General features: G+C 43.5%; 1 protein-coding gene across 7 annotated transcripts in view; it reads left to right on the plus strand.

The window, feature by feature from the left end:
* The window catches only part of SGMS1 (sphingomyelin synthase 1), a 99,418-nt gene extending 85,409 nt beyond the window's left edge, over positions 1 to 14,009 (plus strand). For all 7 annotated transcript variants that reach the window (XM_056351560.1, XM_056351566.1, XM_056351563.1 and 4 more), the window contains 4 exons: positions 4,718 to 4,835; positions 8,155 to 8,308; positions 9,043 to 9,209; positions 11,467 to 14,009. In XM_056351560.1, the coding sequence (XP_056207535.1) occupies positions 4,718 to 4,835; positions 8,155 to 8,308; positions 9,043 to 9,209; positions 11,467 to 11,646 (619 nt within the window). In that variant the 3' untranslated portion in view covers positions 11,647 to 14,009. The remainder of the gene's footprint in view (positions 1 to 4,717; positions 4,836 to 8,154; positions 8,309 to 9,042; positions 9,210 to 11,466) is intronic.
* The last annotated feature ends 5,898 nt before the right edge of the window (positions 14,010 to 19,907 follow it).

The raw sequence follows: 19,907 nt of genomic DNA on the forward strand, positions 1-19,907 counted from the left end.
CAAATATAAAGACCTACGCTAAGATTATCATAACTCTTTGTCAAAACCAACAGGCAGTGGTTTAGTCCATGCACTTAAACAGTGCTGTGTGGAAAATTGTTGAAGTATGTTTCCTGCTTAACATTAGATGGAACAGGTAATGTCAAACACAAAGTATGTCAAAAGGTAATCATAAAATACGCAAAAGCATAGATATGCAATGAATTTGCAAGGTCTTAGTGGTTGTCTGCTTCTTTGCTCATACTGGTCAGAATTGCAAGGGTGAATTTGCCTGCCAGTGGGAGTAACCTACTGTTTGCCCTCTACAGAGTCTGTGTGGATCTTAATTTAGGGTATTTATACTGCCATAAATCTACACCTTAGGCAGTTGTGGTAAGGCAGCTTGATATAAACCCTTGTGCTGCCATAGCTGTGAATGAAGTATTCAAAGGCAAGTGGCATTAAGCAGTGTGAGGTGGCATATCACCATTCCTTTCAAAAACCAGGCACAAGCAAGTCCCCAGAGCTGCCCAGCCCAAAGAGAAACTCCTCTGCTCTACTAGTAAAACAGCTTGTTCTCTACCTGTTCACTGAACTTTTTTTTTTTTTAACTCCTATGTAGGAAATTGAGGAAGGAATGTAATTTGGGCCCCACCATGGGAAATACAGGATTCTTCAGTTCACGAGACTTTGTAATAACCTTAGAATTACAGATTTTCCTTTTTAAAAGAAAGAAAACCAGAGGCCAATGGATCACTTGCCCTTATAATGGAGAAAAACATTAAAACTTAAACATAAGCTTGTGGTTCACCAGCTTCTTAAGGTACAGGCAGCTTGGAATGAGAGAATTGCTAAACTGGGGCAGCTTAGCAACCTTGTGCAACACAGTTGTGGATTTCTGTTGGAATGTGACAAATGTTTATGTAATCCACAAGACTGAGATAATGGTTTGTTCATCTTTTCTTCTGCTTTATACTACTTAATGTGTTTTATCAGGTGAAATTTTAAAACTGTTGTACAGTTTTACAGAGGTGATGTTCCTTAAAGGAAAGTTTCTAGAAAGGTTAATTTATTGTTATTATAGGATTGCTAAAAAAAACCCTGTGGAATTGCTTTTTTCCTTTCTTTTTTCCTTTTATTTTTTTTTAAATATGCATGTATGTACAGGAGGAAGGATTTAGCCTGGCTTGGCCTCTTGTTTTGTTTATGGCTGTAAGCTTCAGTATCACTCTTAAGTTGGTAGCTGCAGCACTAGCAACTGCATTCCAGCTCCTCTCCCCACTGCTCTAGCTGCCTGTGGTGAACATGGGGGATCATTAACTTTTTGGGGGTCTCTGAGCATAAATGTTGTTCAAAACCAAGGGAAGCACTTGGAGAACATGACACAAGATTCCTCTCAAGAATGGGGTGTCAGGTTAATAGGGCAATATGAGGGATCAAACACCCTGTGATGGAGCTGAGCAGAGGCTTTAGATTAAGAATAGCAGTACCCATAAGGTCCTTGGAGATTTTGAAGGAGTGAGACATAGGTTAACTTATGACAAGCTATGTTGGTAGTGTTGGCAGATGCAAAGATTCCCCCTCATTCTGTCTCCCCCCGCAACCATCCCCATTTGCTTTGATTGTTGGTTTTTCCTTGCTTTAGAAAGGCTCTTTCTGGTATTAGGGGAAGATATCAGGGAAGCACAGAGCTTTCCATTACCAGTATCAGCCCTGGAATAGGTCCTGGTCAGTGTGGGTACTAGTCATATAATGGAGACCAAAAGTCATCTTCTGTGCCAATGAGTAGAGGTATTGAGGTCTGAGAGGCCCAAGCAGTCAGTAAGCAGCAAAATGGAAGAACAGGAGAGGAGCTTACAGGAACAGGAGCCCAGTGAGGCGTCAGGGATAGCCATTCTCACATTACATTTGAGGTCTGAAGATAAGATGTGAAGCCAGGTAATTGCTGGGCAGGATGAGACCTGGTTCCTCGCCTGCTCAGATGATAGAGATACCGTGTCTCCAGGTGCAAGCTCAGGATCACCGGTGAACCAGCAGGATTGTTACCCATGAGCCAGTGGCTGGGTTGAACATTTGACTGAAGGAGGCAACTTCATACTTTCAGAATTTCTGAAACATTTTTCTTTGCCAAGCAGTGGAATTCCTATTGCTTATCCTACCAGATCCATTATTTGCCAATAACCTGATTTCATTCAAGCTGAGCTGGCTTCTTGCGAGCAATGGAGGATGACAGAGATGTATCATTCATGACACCGATCACTCAGGTCTTCCTTGTTCAGTCCAGGGATGGCATGGTGATGTTGAATAGAATACATGTGTCATCTTTGTTGCACTGCAAAGTTGAGGCCAAAGTGGAAGAGAATGTTGGGTGTGTCTGTCCAGCTAACCACAGTGCAGGGTTTCACTTGGCCCTGTTACTGCTTTCTTGCCTGAAAAATAATTTTACCTTCAGGTAGAAATTGAAGGTTTTGGCTGACTTGGGGCAAGGCACTAGTTTTGGTGCAAGGAAGTCAGTGACAACTTCCTTCGAACATCCATAAGGCATTGGGTTGGTTGGTTTCTCACCAGAAAGCAGGAACAGGGTGGGTGTGCAGGTCTTGGCGGAGGATTCCAGGCTGTCCAAGACACTGCAGGGAGCTTGAAGAGTCCAGGCAAGCGGATGAGGCAGAATTAACTTCTTTGGGAAGCATTCCCAGATGTTTTGGAAGAAGTACAATGCTGGTTTTTGGCCATGCTTGACATTTGATTCAGGCTGCATGCTCATGGGATTGAAAAACCAGCGTGTTCACTAGCTGTGTTAGGTGAGGTCTGGATAGTTGTAATAAAAGTTGTCTTGGCCAGTAATAAGCTTAGAAGTTGTACTTACTAGCTGACTCGTAGTCATACATGCAAACACAGACAAATCCTTCTGAGAAAGGAAAATACAAGGCTTTTTATGTATTTTTTTAATACTACAGTACAGAGCACTTTCAGACTTTCCTTAGCAAAAACATGCTAAATCCAGCTAAACCAAGTGAGTTTGTGGGTAATTTTAATTTTTTAAAAAAAGTTCACTGCTCAATAAAACACAGCTGCTTCTTTGGTCTCTCAAAATACAGTACTGCTCAGTCTTTAATCCCCAACCCCCCTGCTTGTCTTTATACCGGGTTATAAAGAAAAGCAAGTTTGTGTCTGATTATAAAAGCCAGACACAAGAGTGAGATCTTTATTGGATCATCCTTCCAAGAGAAAAATTCCCCATAATGAGACCCAGAGGAAGATCCTAAATTTCAGTCTGTGGAGCTACATTAATAAAGTATATCAGATTCTTAACTCCCAGTTTTGCCTGTGTTTACACCAGGAGAGGGAAGAAGAAACATGAAATACTGTGTTTCAATAGCAGTGAGCACTCAAGTGCAAAATGCATGTGCACTGTAATAGTTGAGGCTTTTCTGATAAATTGACACTTAAGCTGTTATTGATCTGGCACTGCAAATTCATACTCCTCAGAGTGGAGCACTACAGTTTAATAACTGCCAAAAGCTATTAAAAACAAAAAAGATGGCCAATTTTGATCTTTGAAAGAGCTCAGCTTGATAGAAATACTGTTTTTTAAAAAGTGAATGCTTCAAAATAGCAGGAAACGAATGCTAGAACTTGCAGCTTGTATTGTAACCCTTGTATTTCCCAAATGATCATAATGGTAAATAATAACAATTTAAAATCAACTTAAACCAACAGGGTCTGTAACTGGCAGGATGCAAAGGGTTGATGTGGTTGAGGTCACGAACTGCTGTAACTGGATTTGCTCGTGATTTTTGTAACACCAACAGCATTTTCTTTTTGCTGAACTCTATGCAAGCTCAGATGGAGATTACTCCTGTCCTGATGTATGTGCCAGAAGGGGTTTAATTGGCATAGCTCTTTCCTTATGATGTTATTAGCTGGTACATAGCACTGAAACTTCACAGGCCCATTATAGGGCTGTCACTCCTGAGTCGAAGCTGCAGCTCTTTACCCCGTGTGCTCTTAATGGTTTTGCAGAACTGCATCACGGTACCCCAAAATTGCATCTGCCCTCTCTGTGTATGTTGGTGACTCACTGGCAGCCCTTAATGAATATATCTCTTCACAGCTACGGCTGCTTGCCTTGATAGGTGGCTTCCTGTGAAAACACCGTCCTGTCGCCAATGTAACTCTAAATTTGGGTTTCAGAGGTTTTGTTGCTGGTGTGAATTGCTTCCTGTTTAACACTGCTCAGGAAAGATGTGTTCTCACTTGTTTGGGGTCATACAAGCTATTTCTTCTCAGGCAGCCCTTTGTAATTACTAAATGTGTATGTCACCTGAAATAAACCTAGAGCATTTTATCCTTTAATGAAAATACTGTAACTATCCCCTGCCTTGAGCAGAAAATTAGTGACCGCTCAATGCTAATGGAGAGGTATGGGGCATGAAATCCCTTTTAATGTCTTCAACACTATATCTGCCTAGGCTTTTGTATTCTAATCCTTGTATTTCCTGTAATCACCTTCATGGACTACAGTAGTTGAGTTGCTTTTGTGTTTCTGACCTGTAAAGCACGGGAGTATTTGTAAAGTAATTCAATGTTCTGAGGTGTAAGCTGATACTGTCGCAAGTTTCAGAAGCACAGAGAAAAGAACAGTTGGTAGTTTATTTACCTTCGTATATCTTGTTTACATTGAATGACCTCCTTATTTTTTCCCTTTTTTTTCTTTTTTTTTTTTCTTTTCTCTTAGGTCTATAATTAGCAGAAGATTTTTCTGTATAGTTGGCACACTATACCTGTATCGGTGTATTACAATGTATGTGACTACACTCCCAGTACCTGGCATGCATTTCAAGTGTTCTCCAAAGGTAAACTTCTGGCTGCCTTTCCATATTTTGATCTGTATGTTTTCCCCTTGTCCTGCTGTTACCAAAACTGAGCAGTACTTACTCAATAATTGTTACTAGTTTGAAAATAACAGTTTGGCATGATGGGAACGTTCTTCTGCAGATCATCCGCTTCCCTCTCAGTGAAGGTGTTGACGGTTGCTTTGAGGCAGTGCAGGCATTCCCACCCTTTTCAAAGTGCTAACCTATGCAATTTCTGTAGCATTTTCAACTAATTTGCATGATCAGCATTTTCCTGTCCCTGCAGGACAATGCAGTTAAAGGTGTGCAACCTGAGGAGTTTCCTCGTGTGACTCATTTATTTCTAGATGCTTCAGCGTGTTAAATACGAATCCAAGTATGATTTATATTTGAAAATGGCCCAAAGAGACTTTTCCAAGGCTGGTGAAACTCTTCTCCCCTTTGCAGCTGTTTGTCCCTGCATATATTTTTGCAGTTGTGTTAGCACAAGGACTTGCCACCTCCTCCCCCATCTAGCACTGACTCCTGACGGTTGTGTCAAGGAATAAAATGGGCTTGCAAAAGCTGTGGCTGAAGCCAAGCTGCTGAGAGAGACAGGTGCTTAGGCAAGCCCCGTGTAGTCAGGGGGGACACATCATGGGACAGGTGCTGTGCATACATCTCATACCACACAAGCGCTGGTGTAAGTGTGGCCCTTACTGCAGCGTGCTATTTGTGGTAGAAATGCAGTTAAATACAGACTGGACTGCTGCAGTAGGGAACAAGGTGGATGAATTAGACACAAGTGCTCTTTCTCCATAGCGGTTCATCTCCATGCCCCTCCTGGGGTTGTTTGTGCTATAGCTTGATTTAAGCTGGAGAAAAGGGAAAAAAAAGTAATTTCTGTGAAATATCTACTGTTCACGCAGTACAATGGCTTTGTGTGCACAGCCGTGTTAGGTGACGGCAGTAAAATCACTGATTATAGGTAGTAAAATCCTGAGCTGACTAGGTGCATATGCTGTTACATACAAAACCATTATGTTTTGGTGAGGATTGCTGGTATGTACAAACAAAGCTGAAATGCTTTGGTTCCTCAGGGAGATAAAGCCAATGAATGTCCTATGCTCCTTGTTTGACAAGGCACATCGTTTGCCAAAACACGTGTGGCTTTTTGAGGGACCAAGGTCTTTTGTAAAGAGAAGCAAGTGGGAGGGGAGTCAACATTGTATTTGGTCAGTCAGCTGTTATGAAATTAAAAAAGAAAGAACATAGGTATTTATGGGCTGAAGTGAGTAAATCTGCCATTTTGGGAAATTTACAGTGTTGGCAAGCCTGTTTGTTTACTCAAGTGAAAACAAACCTACGTTGTGCTCTTCTGTTGCCCCAATAAGACTAAGGATTACCTTTCTTGAAAGCTATGAATATACCGATGGGGAAAGAATAACCTCTCAACACCTTACTGAGTTGTAGAGGATTGTGAAGAGTGGGCTTTGGGGAGCATTTCAATGTTTTATAACGAACTGTTAGCAGGAAATGTTTAATTGCTGCAAAGACCCTGTTTAAATCTGTCAGCAATTAATAATTATTTCCAATTCTTAAAGCAAGCCCAGGCTCTAAAATAAAAGAAAAGCATGCAGGTAATGGCCAGCCAGAGGGATCTGTGTTTCCTTCTGAGTGTTACATGGTTACTACGGATTTAAAAACTTCATAAAATGAGGTAAGGATGCAGCACATGTGTAGTTGCGTGCACTGATCTGTTAGTCCTGCTCCTTTGAGTTCCTGCTTCCCGTTGGATCTGGAGGTGCTCAGTATGTCCTGGTTTTGCTTCTTCCATGGCATACATTTTCTTTCTGGGTTTTTTTTAACATTTGAGCTTGTTTTAGACCTGGGAGCAGCAAAAGCAAAGTCCTGGGACAGTACCAGCTGCCCTTTGGTCACCTGGCAGGAGGGAGAGGGGCATTCTCTCCAGCAGGACTTGGTTTGCTTCAGGTTTGGCTTTCCTAAGGTAGATAGAAGTTTTTTTCAGAAATACCCTCTGAGCCAGCATCATGGATTGGAGGTGGTTCAGATCAAATCCATAAAATGTGGAGGAATGTCCCCATTGCTCTCGTGGGTTGTGTAAGTTAAAGCCAGTGCAGAAGTTTGGCACCTTGCTCTGACAAACATGGTATATATTTCTTTTGAAATGTGAAGTGGAAAGAAACAATTTTGAAGACTTTCCGAGGCAGGGTGGCGGGAGGCCTTAGAGTTTGGAGTGAGATACTCTCTTCTGTTCGTTGCGTCAGGGATTCAGCAGCTGGACATACAGTTTGAGCAGTTCATTCTGTTTACTGTTGCATTAGCATCTGTAGGGCCTGCACTGTTATGAACAAGAAGAATTAAATTAAGCTTGATTTATGTTAGAGTGCATTGCCTCTTGAACAGAAGGAAAAACAGATGTTTGGAGAACATGACAAAATTCTAGCTATAGCTGAAAAATATTTTTAATTCTTTTTTATTGGTGAAGCTGGATTTTTGAGACTGTATTACAGAAGTTGTAGGCTTTCCAAGAGTCATTATTCTGAACTTCGCTATATATACATGTGGTTCATATATACACCTGCTGTATATCCCAGTGCAATAATATAATGAATAAAAAGAGACCTGAACCCCTGCTTGAAGATTCTCGCTAAAAATAATTTTCCTGTATAGCCATGAACATTAGCAAAGGCTGCCAGCAAGACCTGGGAGAAAGACTATGCCTTTACATGGTAGCAGCCATAAGTACTTAGAAATAACATAGAAAACAATTTTTGCTCACCTACTTGTTTTGCTTTGGTATTATATTGAAAAGATGCCATGTTTTTCATTGTAACTGGAAATGACCCCGTATAAAGTTTTTTTTTACACGCATATATACATACACAAATATTTGTTTAATTTTTTCTGTGCCTTTTCAATTTATGTTGTGAGTGTGGATAAAAAACAGTAGTCCTTTGGGATACTGTATTTCTAGGGAAATTGTACTAATTTCCTTGATTCTTCAGACATCGAATAATTCAAAGTAATATTTTAGACAAATGATGGAAGTGCATATGGCCTATGCTCACATGAACACTATCTGTAACAGATGCAAAGCATCAATAAAAAAATAAACTCGTGTCTCATTTCCAGTCTTTTTCCCTCTAGAAACGTGCTGCTAGCTTTTGGGGGAAGCTGTGGATTTACTGATTGATCTTGTGTATCAAAGCACAAAGAATAACTGAAAGGCAAAGTTGCTGGCTAACGCCATTGCCTTAGTCTCTGAAAGGTTAGCACTGATATTCTGCTGTGCTTTTGTGTTTTGCTCTTCCGCCAGCTTTTTGGAGACTGGGAATCTCACCTGCGAAGGATAATGAAACTGATTGCTGGCGGAGGATTGTCCATCACAGGATCCCACAACATGTGCGGCGACTATCTGTACAGCGGTCACACAGTCATATTAACTCTTACATACTTATTTATCAAAGAGTGTAAGTTTGTTACTGTTCATGTGGCATTTCCTGTTGTATAAATCCTTGATAATTGAAGAATTATAGTTGTGCTGATCAGTAAATAAAATTAAAGTAAAAATGCATGCTTTTCCAATTAAATAAAAATAATAGGACTTCAAAGAAATAGGGCTTACTGAAAAAGAAAATTGAGGAGACAAAATAAACACTTTACCATCTAGATATCTGAATTAAGCATTTTATTAATTAAAAAAAATTGTTTAGAATGTAATTGAAACCTTCATTGCACCCTGCCTGGTGCAACTATGTGTCTCCTAGTTTAGAGAGAGATGAATGCCGTGCTAAATGCAAGGTTGCTCATTTTTCAAGAATCGGGCTTTAATGTATGCATTTATCTTTTATGAAAGGCAAGAGGGATCAATTGCCATCTGTTGAGAATCAATATTGGAAAAACAAATCCGTTAATTTTACTGACCAGGTTATAATATATTGTTATGTATTGGGCCTCTTTCTCAAAGGTTTCATAACCTTTCTGTTTTCCAAGGGTCTTACTACCCCAGAGTACAATTTTAAGTTACACCTTAAGAGAATGATACTTATTTTGTGATCTCAGCATTCCTGCTCTTAATCTTAATGCAGGCGTTGCACTACCCGCTTAGGATTGCAGTCCGCGTCCTCTGCTAATGACAGCAATAGTCTTGCATATGCTGATAACACTATGCATTGAGATAATCACTTCTTTTGCTTCTTTCCAGATTCCCCACGGCGACTCTGGTGGTATCACTGGCTTTGCTGGGCACTCAGTATGGTTGGGATGTTCTGCATCCTCCTTGCTCATGACCACTACACTGTGGACGTGGTGGTGGCTTACTACATCACTACAAGACTTTTCTGGTGGTATCACACAATGGCCAACCAGCAAGTGAGTTTCTCCCGGTCTTTGGATCTGTGTGGTTCTGCTTGCTGTAACGTGGTGGTGGGTGAATATCCACACTTGGCCTTGAGCCTTTCTGCAGGAGTAGGAGTGGACTCGCCTGTGTCTTGTGGAACATCCGTCTCTTCCCCCCGACACTGTTTACGGAATGGAAAGAGGCGTCATCAGCTGGGTTCATTTTGCATCTGGACTGCAAAAATGTTTGAAGTTGTTCTGAATTTTGGCCAGTTGGCCATTTTTGTCATAGCAGAGCGAACCATTTGGATGTGGTGGTGGTTTATGCCTTGGGTTTTTTCTTTGTTGAAGCCAGCTGCATTTTCCTTGTATTCTGTGTAGTTAGATGACAGGTCTGTTGAAGAATAGTATTGAGACCTCACTAAAAATGAACCATTTTTTCAGAGTGTTTCCAAGTGGTGCTAAGTTCCCCTGACCAAGGGAAGTAGTTTCTGTTTGGAGGATAGCGCAGCAGAGAACAGGCTGCTCCTGTCCTGAGGCCTGTGTCTGGGAAGGCATGAAAAATAGGGCCGTGAGGGAAATGCTGAGAACGAGGAGCTGCTTAGCTGGGGGCACAGTACTTGGTGGAAGAGAGCAAAGGTTTGTAATACTCAACCAGGGAGCAGTCGTAAATGATTCAAAGGTTGAACGAAGCAGTCTAAATGAGGTCTCATGTCATTCTTGTTCTAACTTTCCTGCCAGTGAACTAGATCAATAAGTGATGAGCTTACAGTGCTGAGAAATGAGAGAGAAAACGCACAAGACTGTTGTTATCCATGGGAAAGACCTAATGAGTTAGGAGAAACTACCTCTTAGGTCTGTAACGGCAAATTGGTGTCCACATATTTTCTGTGCAACATGGAGAAAGATATTGTGCTTATCAGCATATGACTTCAGTTAATTACATTTAAGAAAAGACCTAGGATGATGATAGGACATCAGTTAATATTCTGATGGTACAGATTTTTAGATTATATCAAGGTCTTACAGCTACTGTGCCATATTATTGCAGTGGTTTTGCTGCTGCTTGAAGCAATACACCACAGTCCAGCCCTGTGGTATGTTCTTACTACCAAATGCCTAATTGCAAAGAATGCACTTTGATGTTCAGTCTGTTTCGAACCACTGTGATAGCAATCTGTGCCCAGACTTAGTAACTCTTGTCATACAGCACCAGACCAACTTCCACACTTTGAATTTGCTCCTGGGCTCTGTCAGAACGGTGGTGCTGAGTGGCCATGCTTCCAGGCTGGAAGCTGCTGAAGTCAGGGTTGCCTTGAGTACTAATGAGGACTTGCTTCAGAAAAGCCCTTTGCCTTACTGTGTGGAAATGTCCCTGCCCCGCTGAATGATGTGACTCAGAAGATGGTACAATATTGCTTCCCTAAACTGCTGAGGTGTTGGGAAATGCTGGTCCCTGGATCCTTACCTGAGCGCACATTTGTGTGCTAGTTCCTCTTTCCTCCTGCTGCTCTATGTGCCGAGGGCTGTGGCTTGTGTCTGCCTTAAAATGAAAAGCAAAAGCCCACTTAGGGCTATAGTGGATTTATTTTACGTGTGAGTTTACCACATGGAAAGAAAGGTTAGCATACAAGCCCCGTTGCTTGCACTTTCTGGTGGGCTGATACAATGCTTCCCTGCTCTGGTGTCTAAAATGTGCGACAGGGTAGTTCAGTAACTTCCTTGGTGCCTGCCCACTCCTTGTGTCTCAGCTGTGGCTTGCTCATGGCTAGGAGAAGCAAACGGGCGGATGGGGGCAGGTTAAGAGCATGTGGAGGACAGGGCAGGGTTCATTACCTCCTCCGGATGGGTTGAGGCATGCCTTGCTCATTGCTCTGTAAGCATGCAGCGAGGCTCCAAAGTGATTCTTGAGCTACATATAATTCCAGAGCTACTTACATGCTTTGGGTTGGTTGTGTTTCATTCCCAAAGGAGAGGAGAGACTATCTCTTGGGCCATTCATTCTTCTCCTATGGGACCATAGAACAGCAGAGGTCTTAGAAACTAGGGTGAACCTCATTTGGGAGCAGCATTTGGTGTGTGCAGGTAGACTGTGGAAAAATAGCTTGGCTCTTTTTGACTCTGTCCATGCAGATCTGTTTGGCGGTTGTTTCTAGATATTGAGAGATTTTTGGAAGCAACTGTAGGCAAGATGCCACTGCTGAACGGTAGCAAGCGACGTGTGATGAAGTCATGCGAGTAAGTGCTGTGCTCTTTTGTAATGCTCTTTCTTCTGATTATCTTTGTGCAGGTGCTAAAAGAAGCTTCCCAAACTAACCTCCTTGCAAGGGTCTGGTGGTACAAGCCCTTCCAGTACTTTGAAAAGAATGTCCAAGGAATTGTACCTCGCTCCTACCACTGGCCCTGCCCCTGGCCAGTGCTGCACCGGGGCAGGCAGGTGAAATACAGCCGCCTGGTGAATGACACATAACAGCGTGTCGACGGACAAAACGGGGGGGAAAGGACCTGTCCCAAGTGCTAAGAACTCTGTACGAGAAGATGCCATAAAAAAATCAACCGCTCCCTAACCCTTTCTTTAAACAGTTCCCTTGACTTAATCTATTCAGTTACCTGGTAAGCACTGTGATCTTTTTTTCTCTCCAAAGGATCTGCGTTGGACAACAATAAAGAAAATCTAACTTATCATGCACTGTTATACATTTCTTGTTAATAGATTTGGGATTTACATTTACCCATCACCATGTTCCTTTGTATATGATGCGACAGCATAAATGAAAGCTTTTATATCATAAGTTCTGGTCTTTCCAGTCACGTCTGGGAATAAAGCATATTATTTTCTTGGGAAAACATACTTTTCATATCTCTTGCCCCAAAGATTGGGCTGTAAGCCATTTTCTAGCAAATTACTATATGAAGGTTTCTAAATACCTGCCTTGGGTAAAATCGAGAAATCTTTCTACCTGTTGCGTCACGCTACGAATAAGATGATAGACACAGGAAGGTTTGGTAATCTTGATTTTTGTAGAATCTGCGGTGACTGTGTCAAAAAGTGCAAAAAAAAAAAAAAGGAAAAAAGAAGAAAGTTGTAAAGTGATTTTCTAAGTATTTCCTAACTTTATTTTTCAAAATGTGTATGAAAATTAAATTTAAAAAGATTTTTACATGTCAGAGAATAGAGAGTTAAAATTTAAAGAAAATGCTTCTTGGGAGAGAGAGATTTGTCTATGTTTCTAGTGCCTTTCTTGTCTTGATTGTATGGTCAGTAGGCAGTCTTAAATGTTTTTATTTAAAATAAAGTATTCCATGAAAGCAGAATTATATATACTGTATAATTACTAATTTTTGCATTTATAGCTAAATTAAACTGGAAATTTGCTTATAATGTTGAAATTGCCATGTGTAGGGGGAAAAGAACACAAATATAAAGGGTCCGATCTTGCTCACACATTGTGGGCAGGTCAAACTAAAAGGTATCACTTTATTGTCTACTTGGTAGCTGTATTTTAAAAATAAAAACAGCCATGAAATCCTGTTTTTTAAGAATTTTACAAATGATCACTGAGTGAACTACGAATGGTTTCTCCATCCCGTATTGAAATGTTGTTGAAAAACAACAAAAATAATCTATTTCTTTAAAATATTTGTGCAGAAACTGCATGTAATTAATTATAAGTTTCACTCCTACCATACATACTGTATGTTTGGGGAAGTACTCTATCCTAAACTTGCCAATGTGCAGAACAAAATAGTTTTTTTAAAGAATGAAGAAGAGAAAATATATATATAAATATATATATATCCATTCTGTATTTTACGTGAAGCAGAGTTATCTTCTGTAGGGTTTTTGTGTATTCACAAGGTGATATTTGTATTGTAAAACAACAATGGTGAAGGAAAATAAAAAGGCTTTTGAAAAATGTAGTTTCCTTTATCTTTTTAATATTAAGTTTAAATTTAAAGCTGGGTTTATTCTTCCAAACCTTGCCTTTAATTTTATGTGTTATTGCACTGTAGGCCATCAAATTTGGACTGTATGGAAACTGCATTGATTTCGAATTGCTGTTCACGTTGGGCAAAACAGTGCCTTATCTGAAATAAATGCTATGCAATAGATTCTGATAGTGTGGGAGACAGGGGTGGATGGGAGAAGCCTTCCTGGGAGCCATCACCAGGGCTTGAAAAATCTACCCCCAAACTGCTGGGACGGAGCTCGTTGCAGGGTGCCCATCTGTGACCCGGGGCTGTATCAGTCCTGTCACTTAAACAACAACAAAAAACAAACAAAAAAACCCAAACAAAAGAGTGAAATTTCTATGAGTACATGGTGGTGAAAGTAATTTATTTCTTCTTTTTTCTGGGTGGTGTGGTTTATCTCTACTTCTCTGCCCTGTTCCTCAGCCTTGGCCAAAAACTTCCTTGAAGAATTGCTGGTTGTTACTTCTGCTGCTTTGCCTTGCTGTTGCTTGGGATGCTAGACAAGACTAAGCCATCTCTTACCAGTTCTTTTTCTCCCTGGGAGGGATGGCATCTCTTCACGCCCCATGCTTTTTGGCAAAATCCTTTGCAACAGCACTTGCGGAGCTGTCTGAGAATTTTAGGGTCAGCTCTGCGTGCTTTGCCTTCAATCCATGTATTATCTTTGCAACTGTGTGGTTGAGAGCTGATGTTTAAAAAAAAGCAAATCCACCCCAAGATGATTGTTCGAGAGAATTCACGCTCCCAGATGTAAATGAATGAGTAGATTTTTCAAGACCTGGCATCACGCACATCAAAACCATTGACATAAGTAAATGTATGGATATATGCACATGACATTAAATGGAATCTGCTGAATTCTGCATTGTAGTGTTTGACTTACTGCATGGATCTTGCTAAAATGGTTTCGTTTTCTTCACAGCAGAGCTGTGCTTTGGTAAAGCGTGCTGTCTTGAGAATTAAGTCTGGGCAAGCAGGGACATGGAGCTCAGCAGTGTGGCATTGCTCTGGGTGCTGCCTAGTCTGGAGGAGGGGCCCCAGGGAATGTGTGCGGGACAAAATTGTGCATCAGTGTTAACTCCAGACTGTGGCGCTTGTGCTGCCTTGTTCTCCTTCCCTGTGAGTATCTGCTCGGCAGCACCAGCTTTTTAAGATGGGTAATGGCTTGTGATGATGCTAACGCTGCTAGGCTCAGTGCGTGGAGTGCAGCCACTCATTGTTTAGCATATGCTAAGGATTTGGGATCCCAAATTTCCCACCGTCGAGCACTTCAGCTGCATATACCCCGAACCACTTGGGTATGGTACATCTACAGCAACTCTTGGCCCTTGCTCTCTGGAGAAGTGTAGCCAGGGGATGATGGTGGTCTTCTGGAGACTTTGTACATGGCGTGCTTGCCTTTTGAACTTTGTATTTCTGGGGTGAGGTCCTTGGGGAAACTTCCTGGGGCAGTCTTGGTCCCAATTAGAGGCTGAACCACCAAGTGCACTGTCCCCTTGCCCTGGGGCGCTGGTGCATGGGTGCATTGTGCGTGTGCATTTGGGAAGCTTGGGTAGGGAAGCTGATGCTGCTTGGGTGCACGTGGACCTTTACCATTGATGTCCATCAGGCTTGGGCCAGTGTGGAGCAAGAAGCCAGTAAAGGAGCTGAAATCCAGAGGTGTGCTGCCTTTATCAAAGCAAGCAGAGCTAATGGCTCTTCCCACATTGTGCCAGTAAAACCATCTTCTCTTGGCTTGTAATTGGACATGGAGTTGTTTGGTTTGAGGGCATCTGTAGGAGGGTAGACTGGAGCCTGGTTTGTGTGCGGTGGGGTAAGCCTTACCATGTTGTCCAGTGCAGATTACAGGAGGCTGAAATTTGAAAGGGGTGTCCACCAGAAAAGGCTGGAGAAATACAGCGTAAGGTGGAGAAGAACCTGGCAATTGTCTTGAGTCCTGGACAAACAGAAACAGAATTCTCTGCCAGGAGGCTGGACTTTGGTGTTGCTGAGATCCATCTCGATGAGGCTTTTAGTCCTTCCAGGTGGGGGAAGTTTTAAGACCTTAAAATACAGGAATGGGAGGGTTTTTGAGGAGCACAAGCTGAGCAAGGGCAATGATCCCTTTGGTTTTCTGTATGCTGAAAAGAGCAATTAACCCCCATCAGCCTCCCCCCCCACCCCCACCCCCCGCCTGCTTTTATTCAGAGGGCAGCTCAGTGTACTGCCTGATGGCTTTATCCTTCTGGTGCCAGGGTGTCTGTGTTCCCCAAAGACAAGCCACCATGAGTTCCTGTTTTGCCAGCTTTTCCCATCCAATTCAGTAGATGCTGGCAGCGAATACTTGCAGGAAGGATTTATGGCTTCTTTTTGACCATTTGATAAGGACTCCTTCCACAGCCAGGCGACCAAAATAGGGGTTAACCCTTTGTGTTATGCAGCATGCTGTCACCATGCATCTTCTCTGTAACCTGGCAGGAATACACATCTTGTAGAAAATTAATACTGGTTTTCCAGCGCATTATCTCAATGTCATTTCTGCCACTGGTTGTCTGCGGCTTGGCAGGGAATGCTGGTGAGCAGCAGGGTTTGGGTGTGACACCTTCTGCACGTCCATTCTGCAACCTTTCTTAAATAAATAACCACATCTCTAGCGAGGTTTGGGAGCAGGCCAGTATCCCCCAGCTTGACTGCAGATGGTTTTCAGCAGCGGCATGTTGGCCCTGGACGTTACTTTTGCCGGCACAGTTTGCATGTAGGCATGGGTGGGCACAGAGCAGCCTACCTTGTTCATTTTCTGCCCGATTTTTGCCCAGAAGAAGCCAGCGGGAGGTAGCTTGGGAAGAATTTGCCCGGTTCTGCATTGCTGTTTTTCAGTCTCCAGGCCCAGGGGGTAAGAGGGTTTTCCCAGCCTTGTGCCGGAGCTCTCCTGCTTTGCATGTGCTGCTTGGCTCTTCCCCCAGAGCGATGCTTGCCCCCTGCTCCCCCCGCATCACAGGTAAGTGCTGTGCCCTTGGGGCTGCTGCTGTGTGTTTGAGCAAGACATCGATCCAGAGCCCGGGAACAGCTCCGATAAATGCTGTTTTGTGTGCAAATGAAGGTGATGTCACCGAAGTGTTCCTTTTGCAACCAGTGCTTCCAAAGGCATCCAGCCGCCTTGTGGTCTCGTTGCAGGTTGGTAAAGGGGGAAAGGGGGAGTGGGTTAGCCTGGGGGAATGTGCTTCAGCCAGGAGATGATAGGCTGAAGCCAAAGTTGGCTGCTGAAGGGTTTCTTGTGATGTCTCCTACACTCCTAAGCACTCAAAGTGCAGCCAGCTTAGACTTAGAAATCTCTTAACCGATTTTGCTCTCAGAAGACCTCTGTCAAAATAAGGATTTCTCCTTTGATCACCCCTCTCTGATGACTGGGACAATCCCCTAGGTAGTGCCATGGGGTCCAGCCACTTTGGAGTTGGTCCCATCCCCTTTAACACAATGGGGACAACTTGCTGCAAGAGCTTTCGCGCAGAGTACCTTCACCCCTTGGGAAGGTCAAAGCAATTCATCCAAGCCCCACTCTTGCCCATGTAATGCTTTAATGCATCTCCCTCCTTGGGCTTTGCAAAGCAGCCACGGAGGTGAAGGGTTCTCTTCTTTGGACCTATTTATGACGTTCTGGGTGACCTTTAGCCGACGTACTCCCTACCTTGGCTAATAATCGCTTCTGCTTGGGCTTCACTGCTGGTTGCCTGTGGCCACAACACACCCCAGTCACAGCATGATGTTGCCATAACCACAGATTTTCATTTTTCCTGTCAAAAAGATATAAGTTATTTGAGCAACCCTTTGTTCTGGGTTAATTTTGGTTCATCTCAGCTTCTTGCAGGCAGAGCAGATTGGGCGCATGAGTCTGCGCTGCGAAGCTGGGTGCAGAACAGGGGGGTTTATTGCTGCCCAGCAGGGTGCTTTGGCTCGGGCAGCCTGCTGCTGGGTGAGCGAGCCTTGGCTCTCTTTCCAAGGTGATTTTTTTTTTCTCTTTTCCACTTAATATTTTATAGGCTTAAAGGAAAGTGGAGTGGGCAAGGAGCTCAGGATGTTATCTGTTTCTCTGCACTGATGTCTCCCTCTTGGCTAGAAGATGCAGCTCTACCTTCCAGCAGCGAGGGATACTCGCATTTATTATTTTTTAGCCCTTCAGTGTACTGCCATGCATTGCTTGTGTTTTGGCACAGTGGTTGAAACATACATTTCCATTTCATCTGGCACCCAGGTTACTTTTTTGTTGTTAAATCCACAATTACCTTTTTGGCAGAGGTTTTGATACTTGCTCCAATGCCCTCTGTGTCGTTCAGTTTGTGCTGCTGTTCAGGGAAGTGAAAATGGCACTTTTCCATGGCTGTTCGCTTCTACCCCTGTCCATCCCATGGAAGGGGCGACCTGTCCATGCCTTGTCACACGACCTCTGCATGATGCCATTCTGCATTTTAACTCGTAGGAAACCTCAGCCGGGCTATGGGGGCAGTAAGGGGGATGCTTCAGCTTTGAAAGCAGTAACTTTATGTACGAGACAGGGAATGCATGTCTGGCCTTTTGCTGCTGCTTCTAATGATTGACACCAAAACATTTTCCATTTGTGGTGAAGCTTTAATCCATTTGCATTTAATTTGTGAATAGATTTAAGGCACATGATCTGGGGAATTTTTGAGTGTTCCCATGTCCGAACATCAATGGAGTATTAGCAGAAAAAAAAACGCCCGGACTTGGTTGTCCAGAAGGGCAGGAGGGTCCTTGCTCATACCGCATCGCGGGATGACATTTCAATAATGGTCGGTAAATATGCCTTCAGTTCAGCTATCGCTCAGTGATCTGCGCATGACCCTCAAGTTCAGAAACTGGAATCATTCCAGTTCAACCTGCCCTTCTAAACTTTCCATGCCTGCTCCTAGCCAAGTTGTCCAGTAGGAATGTCACCATTTACCACCACAAAGAGGTCTGGTCCTATGACCAGGCGCAGCTCTGAGCTACACTATGGACGCATGGCATTTCCACACCACAGCGTGCTGTCTCCCCATAAGCTGCAAGTACCCAAATGCTGCATCCCACAGAGCTGTTGGTGTCTGTCCTGGAAAATATCTCCGCCAACCGGCTATTTAGCACATGTGCAAGGACAGGTGCTTGAGGCCCCCAAGGGATGCCGAGTAGCCCAGTGCTGGCACTGCAGCAGGTTTTTGTTGTGCAGCTCTTTATGGGCCTCCTCTTCTGGATTTACGTCCATTTGGCATCACTTTTGTCCTCCTCTTGCTTCCCCATTGCAATTTTAGGTTTCACCTGTACCCACAGAAAGGGGTCCTGAGCTTAAGTGATATATTTAGAGCTGGCTTTAGCTGTGTTTCCTTGTGTCACTCTAGCCCAAGCTCCGACAGCTCCTGTGAGCAGGCAAGAGGCATGTCCATGACCAAAGCTCCTGTTGAACCCAACGGGATGAACTCTCCTAGATTGGAGGTGGCAGCTTTAACTTTACCAGAAGAACCAGAGGTTTCATGAAGCAATTTGCCCTGCTTTCAGCTGGCATAGAGTTGATTTTCTTCTTACTAGCTGGTGCAGTGCTGTGTTTTGGATTTGGTGTGAGTGGTGTTGATGGCACAGGGATGGGTTTGGTTGTTGCTGGGTAATGTTTGTACCAAGTCAAGGACTTTTCCGTTTCTCAGGCCCTGCCAGCGAGAAGGGTGGAGGGGCACAAGGAATGGGGAGGGGACACAGCCAGGACAGCTGGCCTGAACCGGCCAAAGGGATATTCCATACCATGGGACATCACGCTCGGCATATAAAGCTGGGGGAAGAAGGAGGGGGACACATACATTCGGTGTTATGGTGCTTGTCTTCCCAAGTAACGGTTACGTGTGATGGAGCCCGGCTTTCCTGGGGATGACTGAGCACCTGCCTGCCCATGGGAAGTGCTGGATGAATTCCTTGTTTTGCTTCGCTTGCATGTGTGGCTTTTGCTTTATCTGTTAAAGTGTCCTTAGTCAAACCACAAGTTTTCTCACTTTTACTCTGCTGATACTCTCCCCTATCCCACTGTGGGGGGAGTGAGCAAGCGGCCGCATGGTGCTTGGTTGCTGGCCGGGGTTAAACCATGACGCAACTGAAGGCAGCTGCACTAATACCCACCTCGTCTGGCAACCTGTTCACCATCCTCAAGATTTCCAAAGAAATATTTGAGGAGCCTTAAGCCCAGCTCAGATCGTGGTGAAACACCTCAGTTGCTGCATTGGCCAGTGGAGGCAGAAGGTGTTCCAGAAGGAAATCACTGCACATCCCAGGTGTTGGGCAACCAACTGAAGAGCTCAAGAGATCTTGTGCTACTGCTTGGTGCTTCTGGGTCAGTCTGTGTGTCAGGCCGGGCATGGGGCTGTACTCAAGCATGGCCATCACGTCCTTGACTTCAACCTTTCACCCAGTGGAGCTACCTGTTGCTGCTTGGAGTAGACACGTGAGCATTTTGACCAGGAAAGGTGGGGAAGAAAATCTACATGGTGCTGCTTGGATCACTCTCCGGTATGTCCCTGCCAACACCTGAGCAGCTGTTTGCTGACAGCTCCATGCAGAAACATTATCTCATGCCATCAGGATCCTTCTGCGTCCACGTAAAAAAGGACTTTGGCCATTCTTTATTAAATAAACAACATTATCTAAGAGGCCTCATAATTGCTTTCCCCTCCTCACATCTGGGACTCAAAAAGGAAAACAGATGCAAAAAGCTGGTTTTCAATCAATAACATTTTTAACAAATGAAAA

The sequence above is a fragment of the Falco biarmicus genome, chromosome 9 (genome assembly GCF_023638135.1).
Source record: "Falco biarmicus isolate bFalBia1 chromosome 9, bFalBia1.pri, whole genome shotgun sequence".
NCBI classification, from domain to species: Eukaryota; Metazoa; Chordata; class Aves; order Falconiformes; family Falconidae; genus Falco; species Falco biarmicus.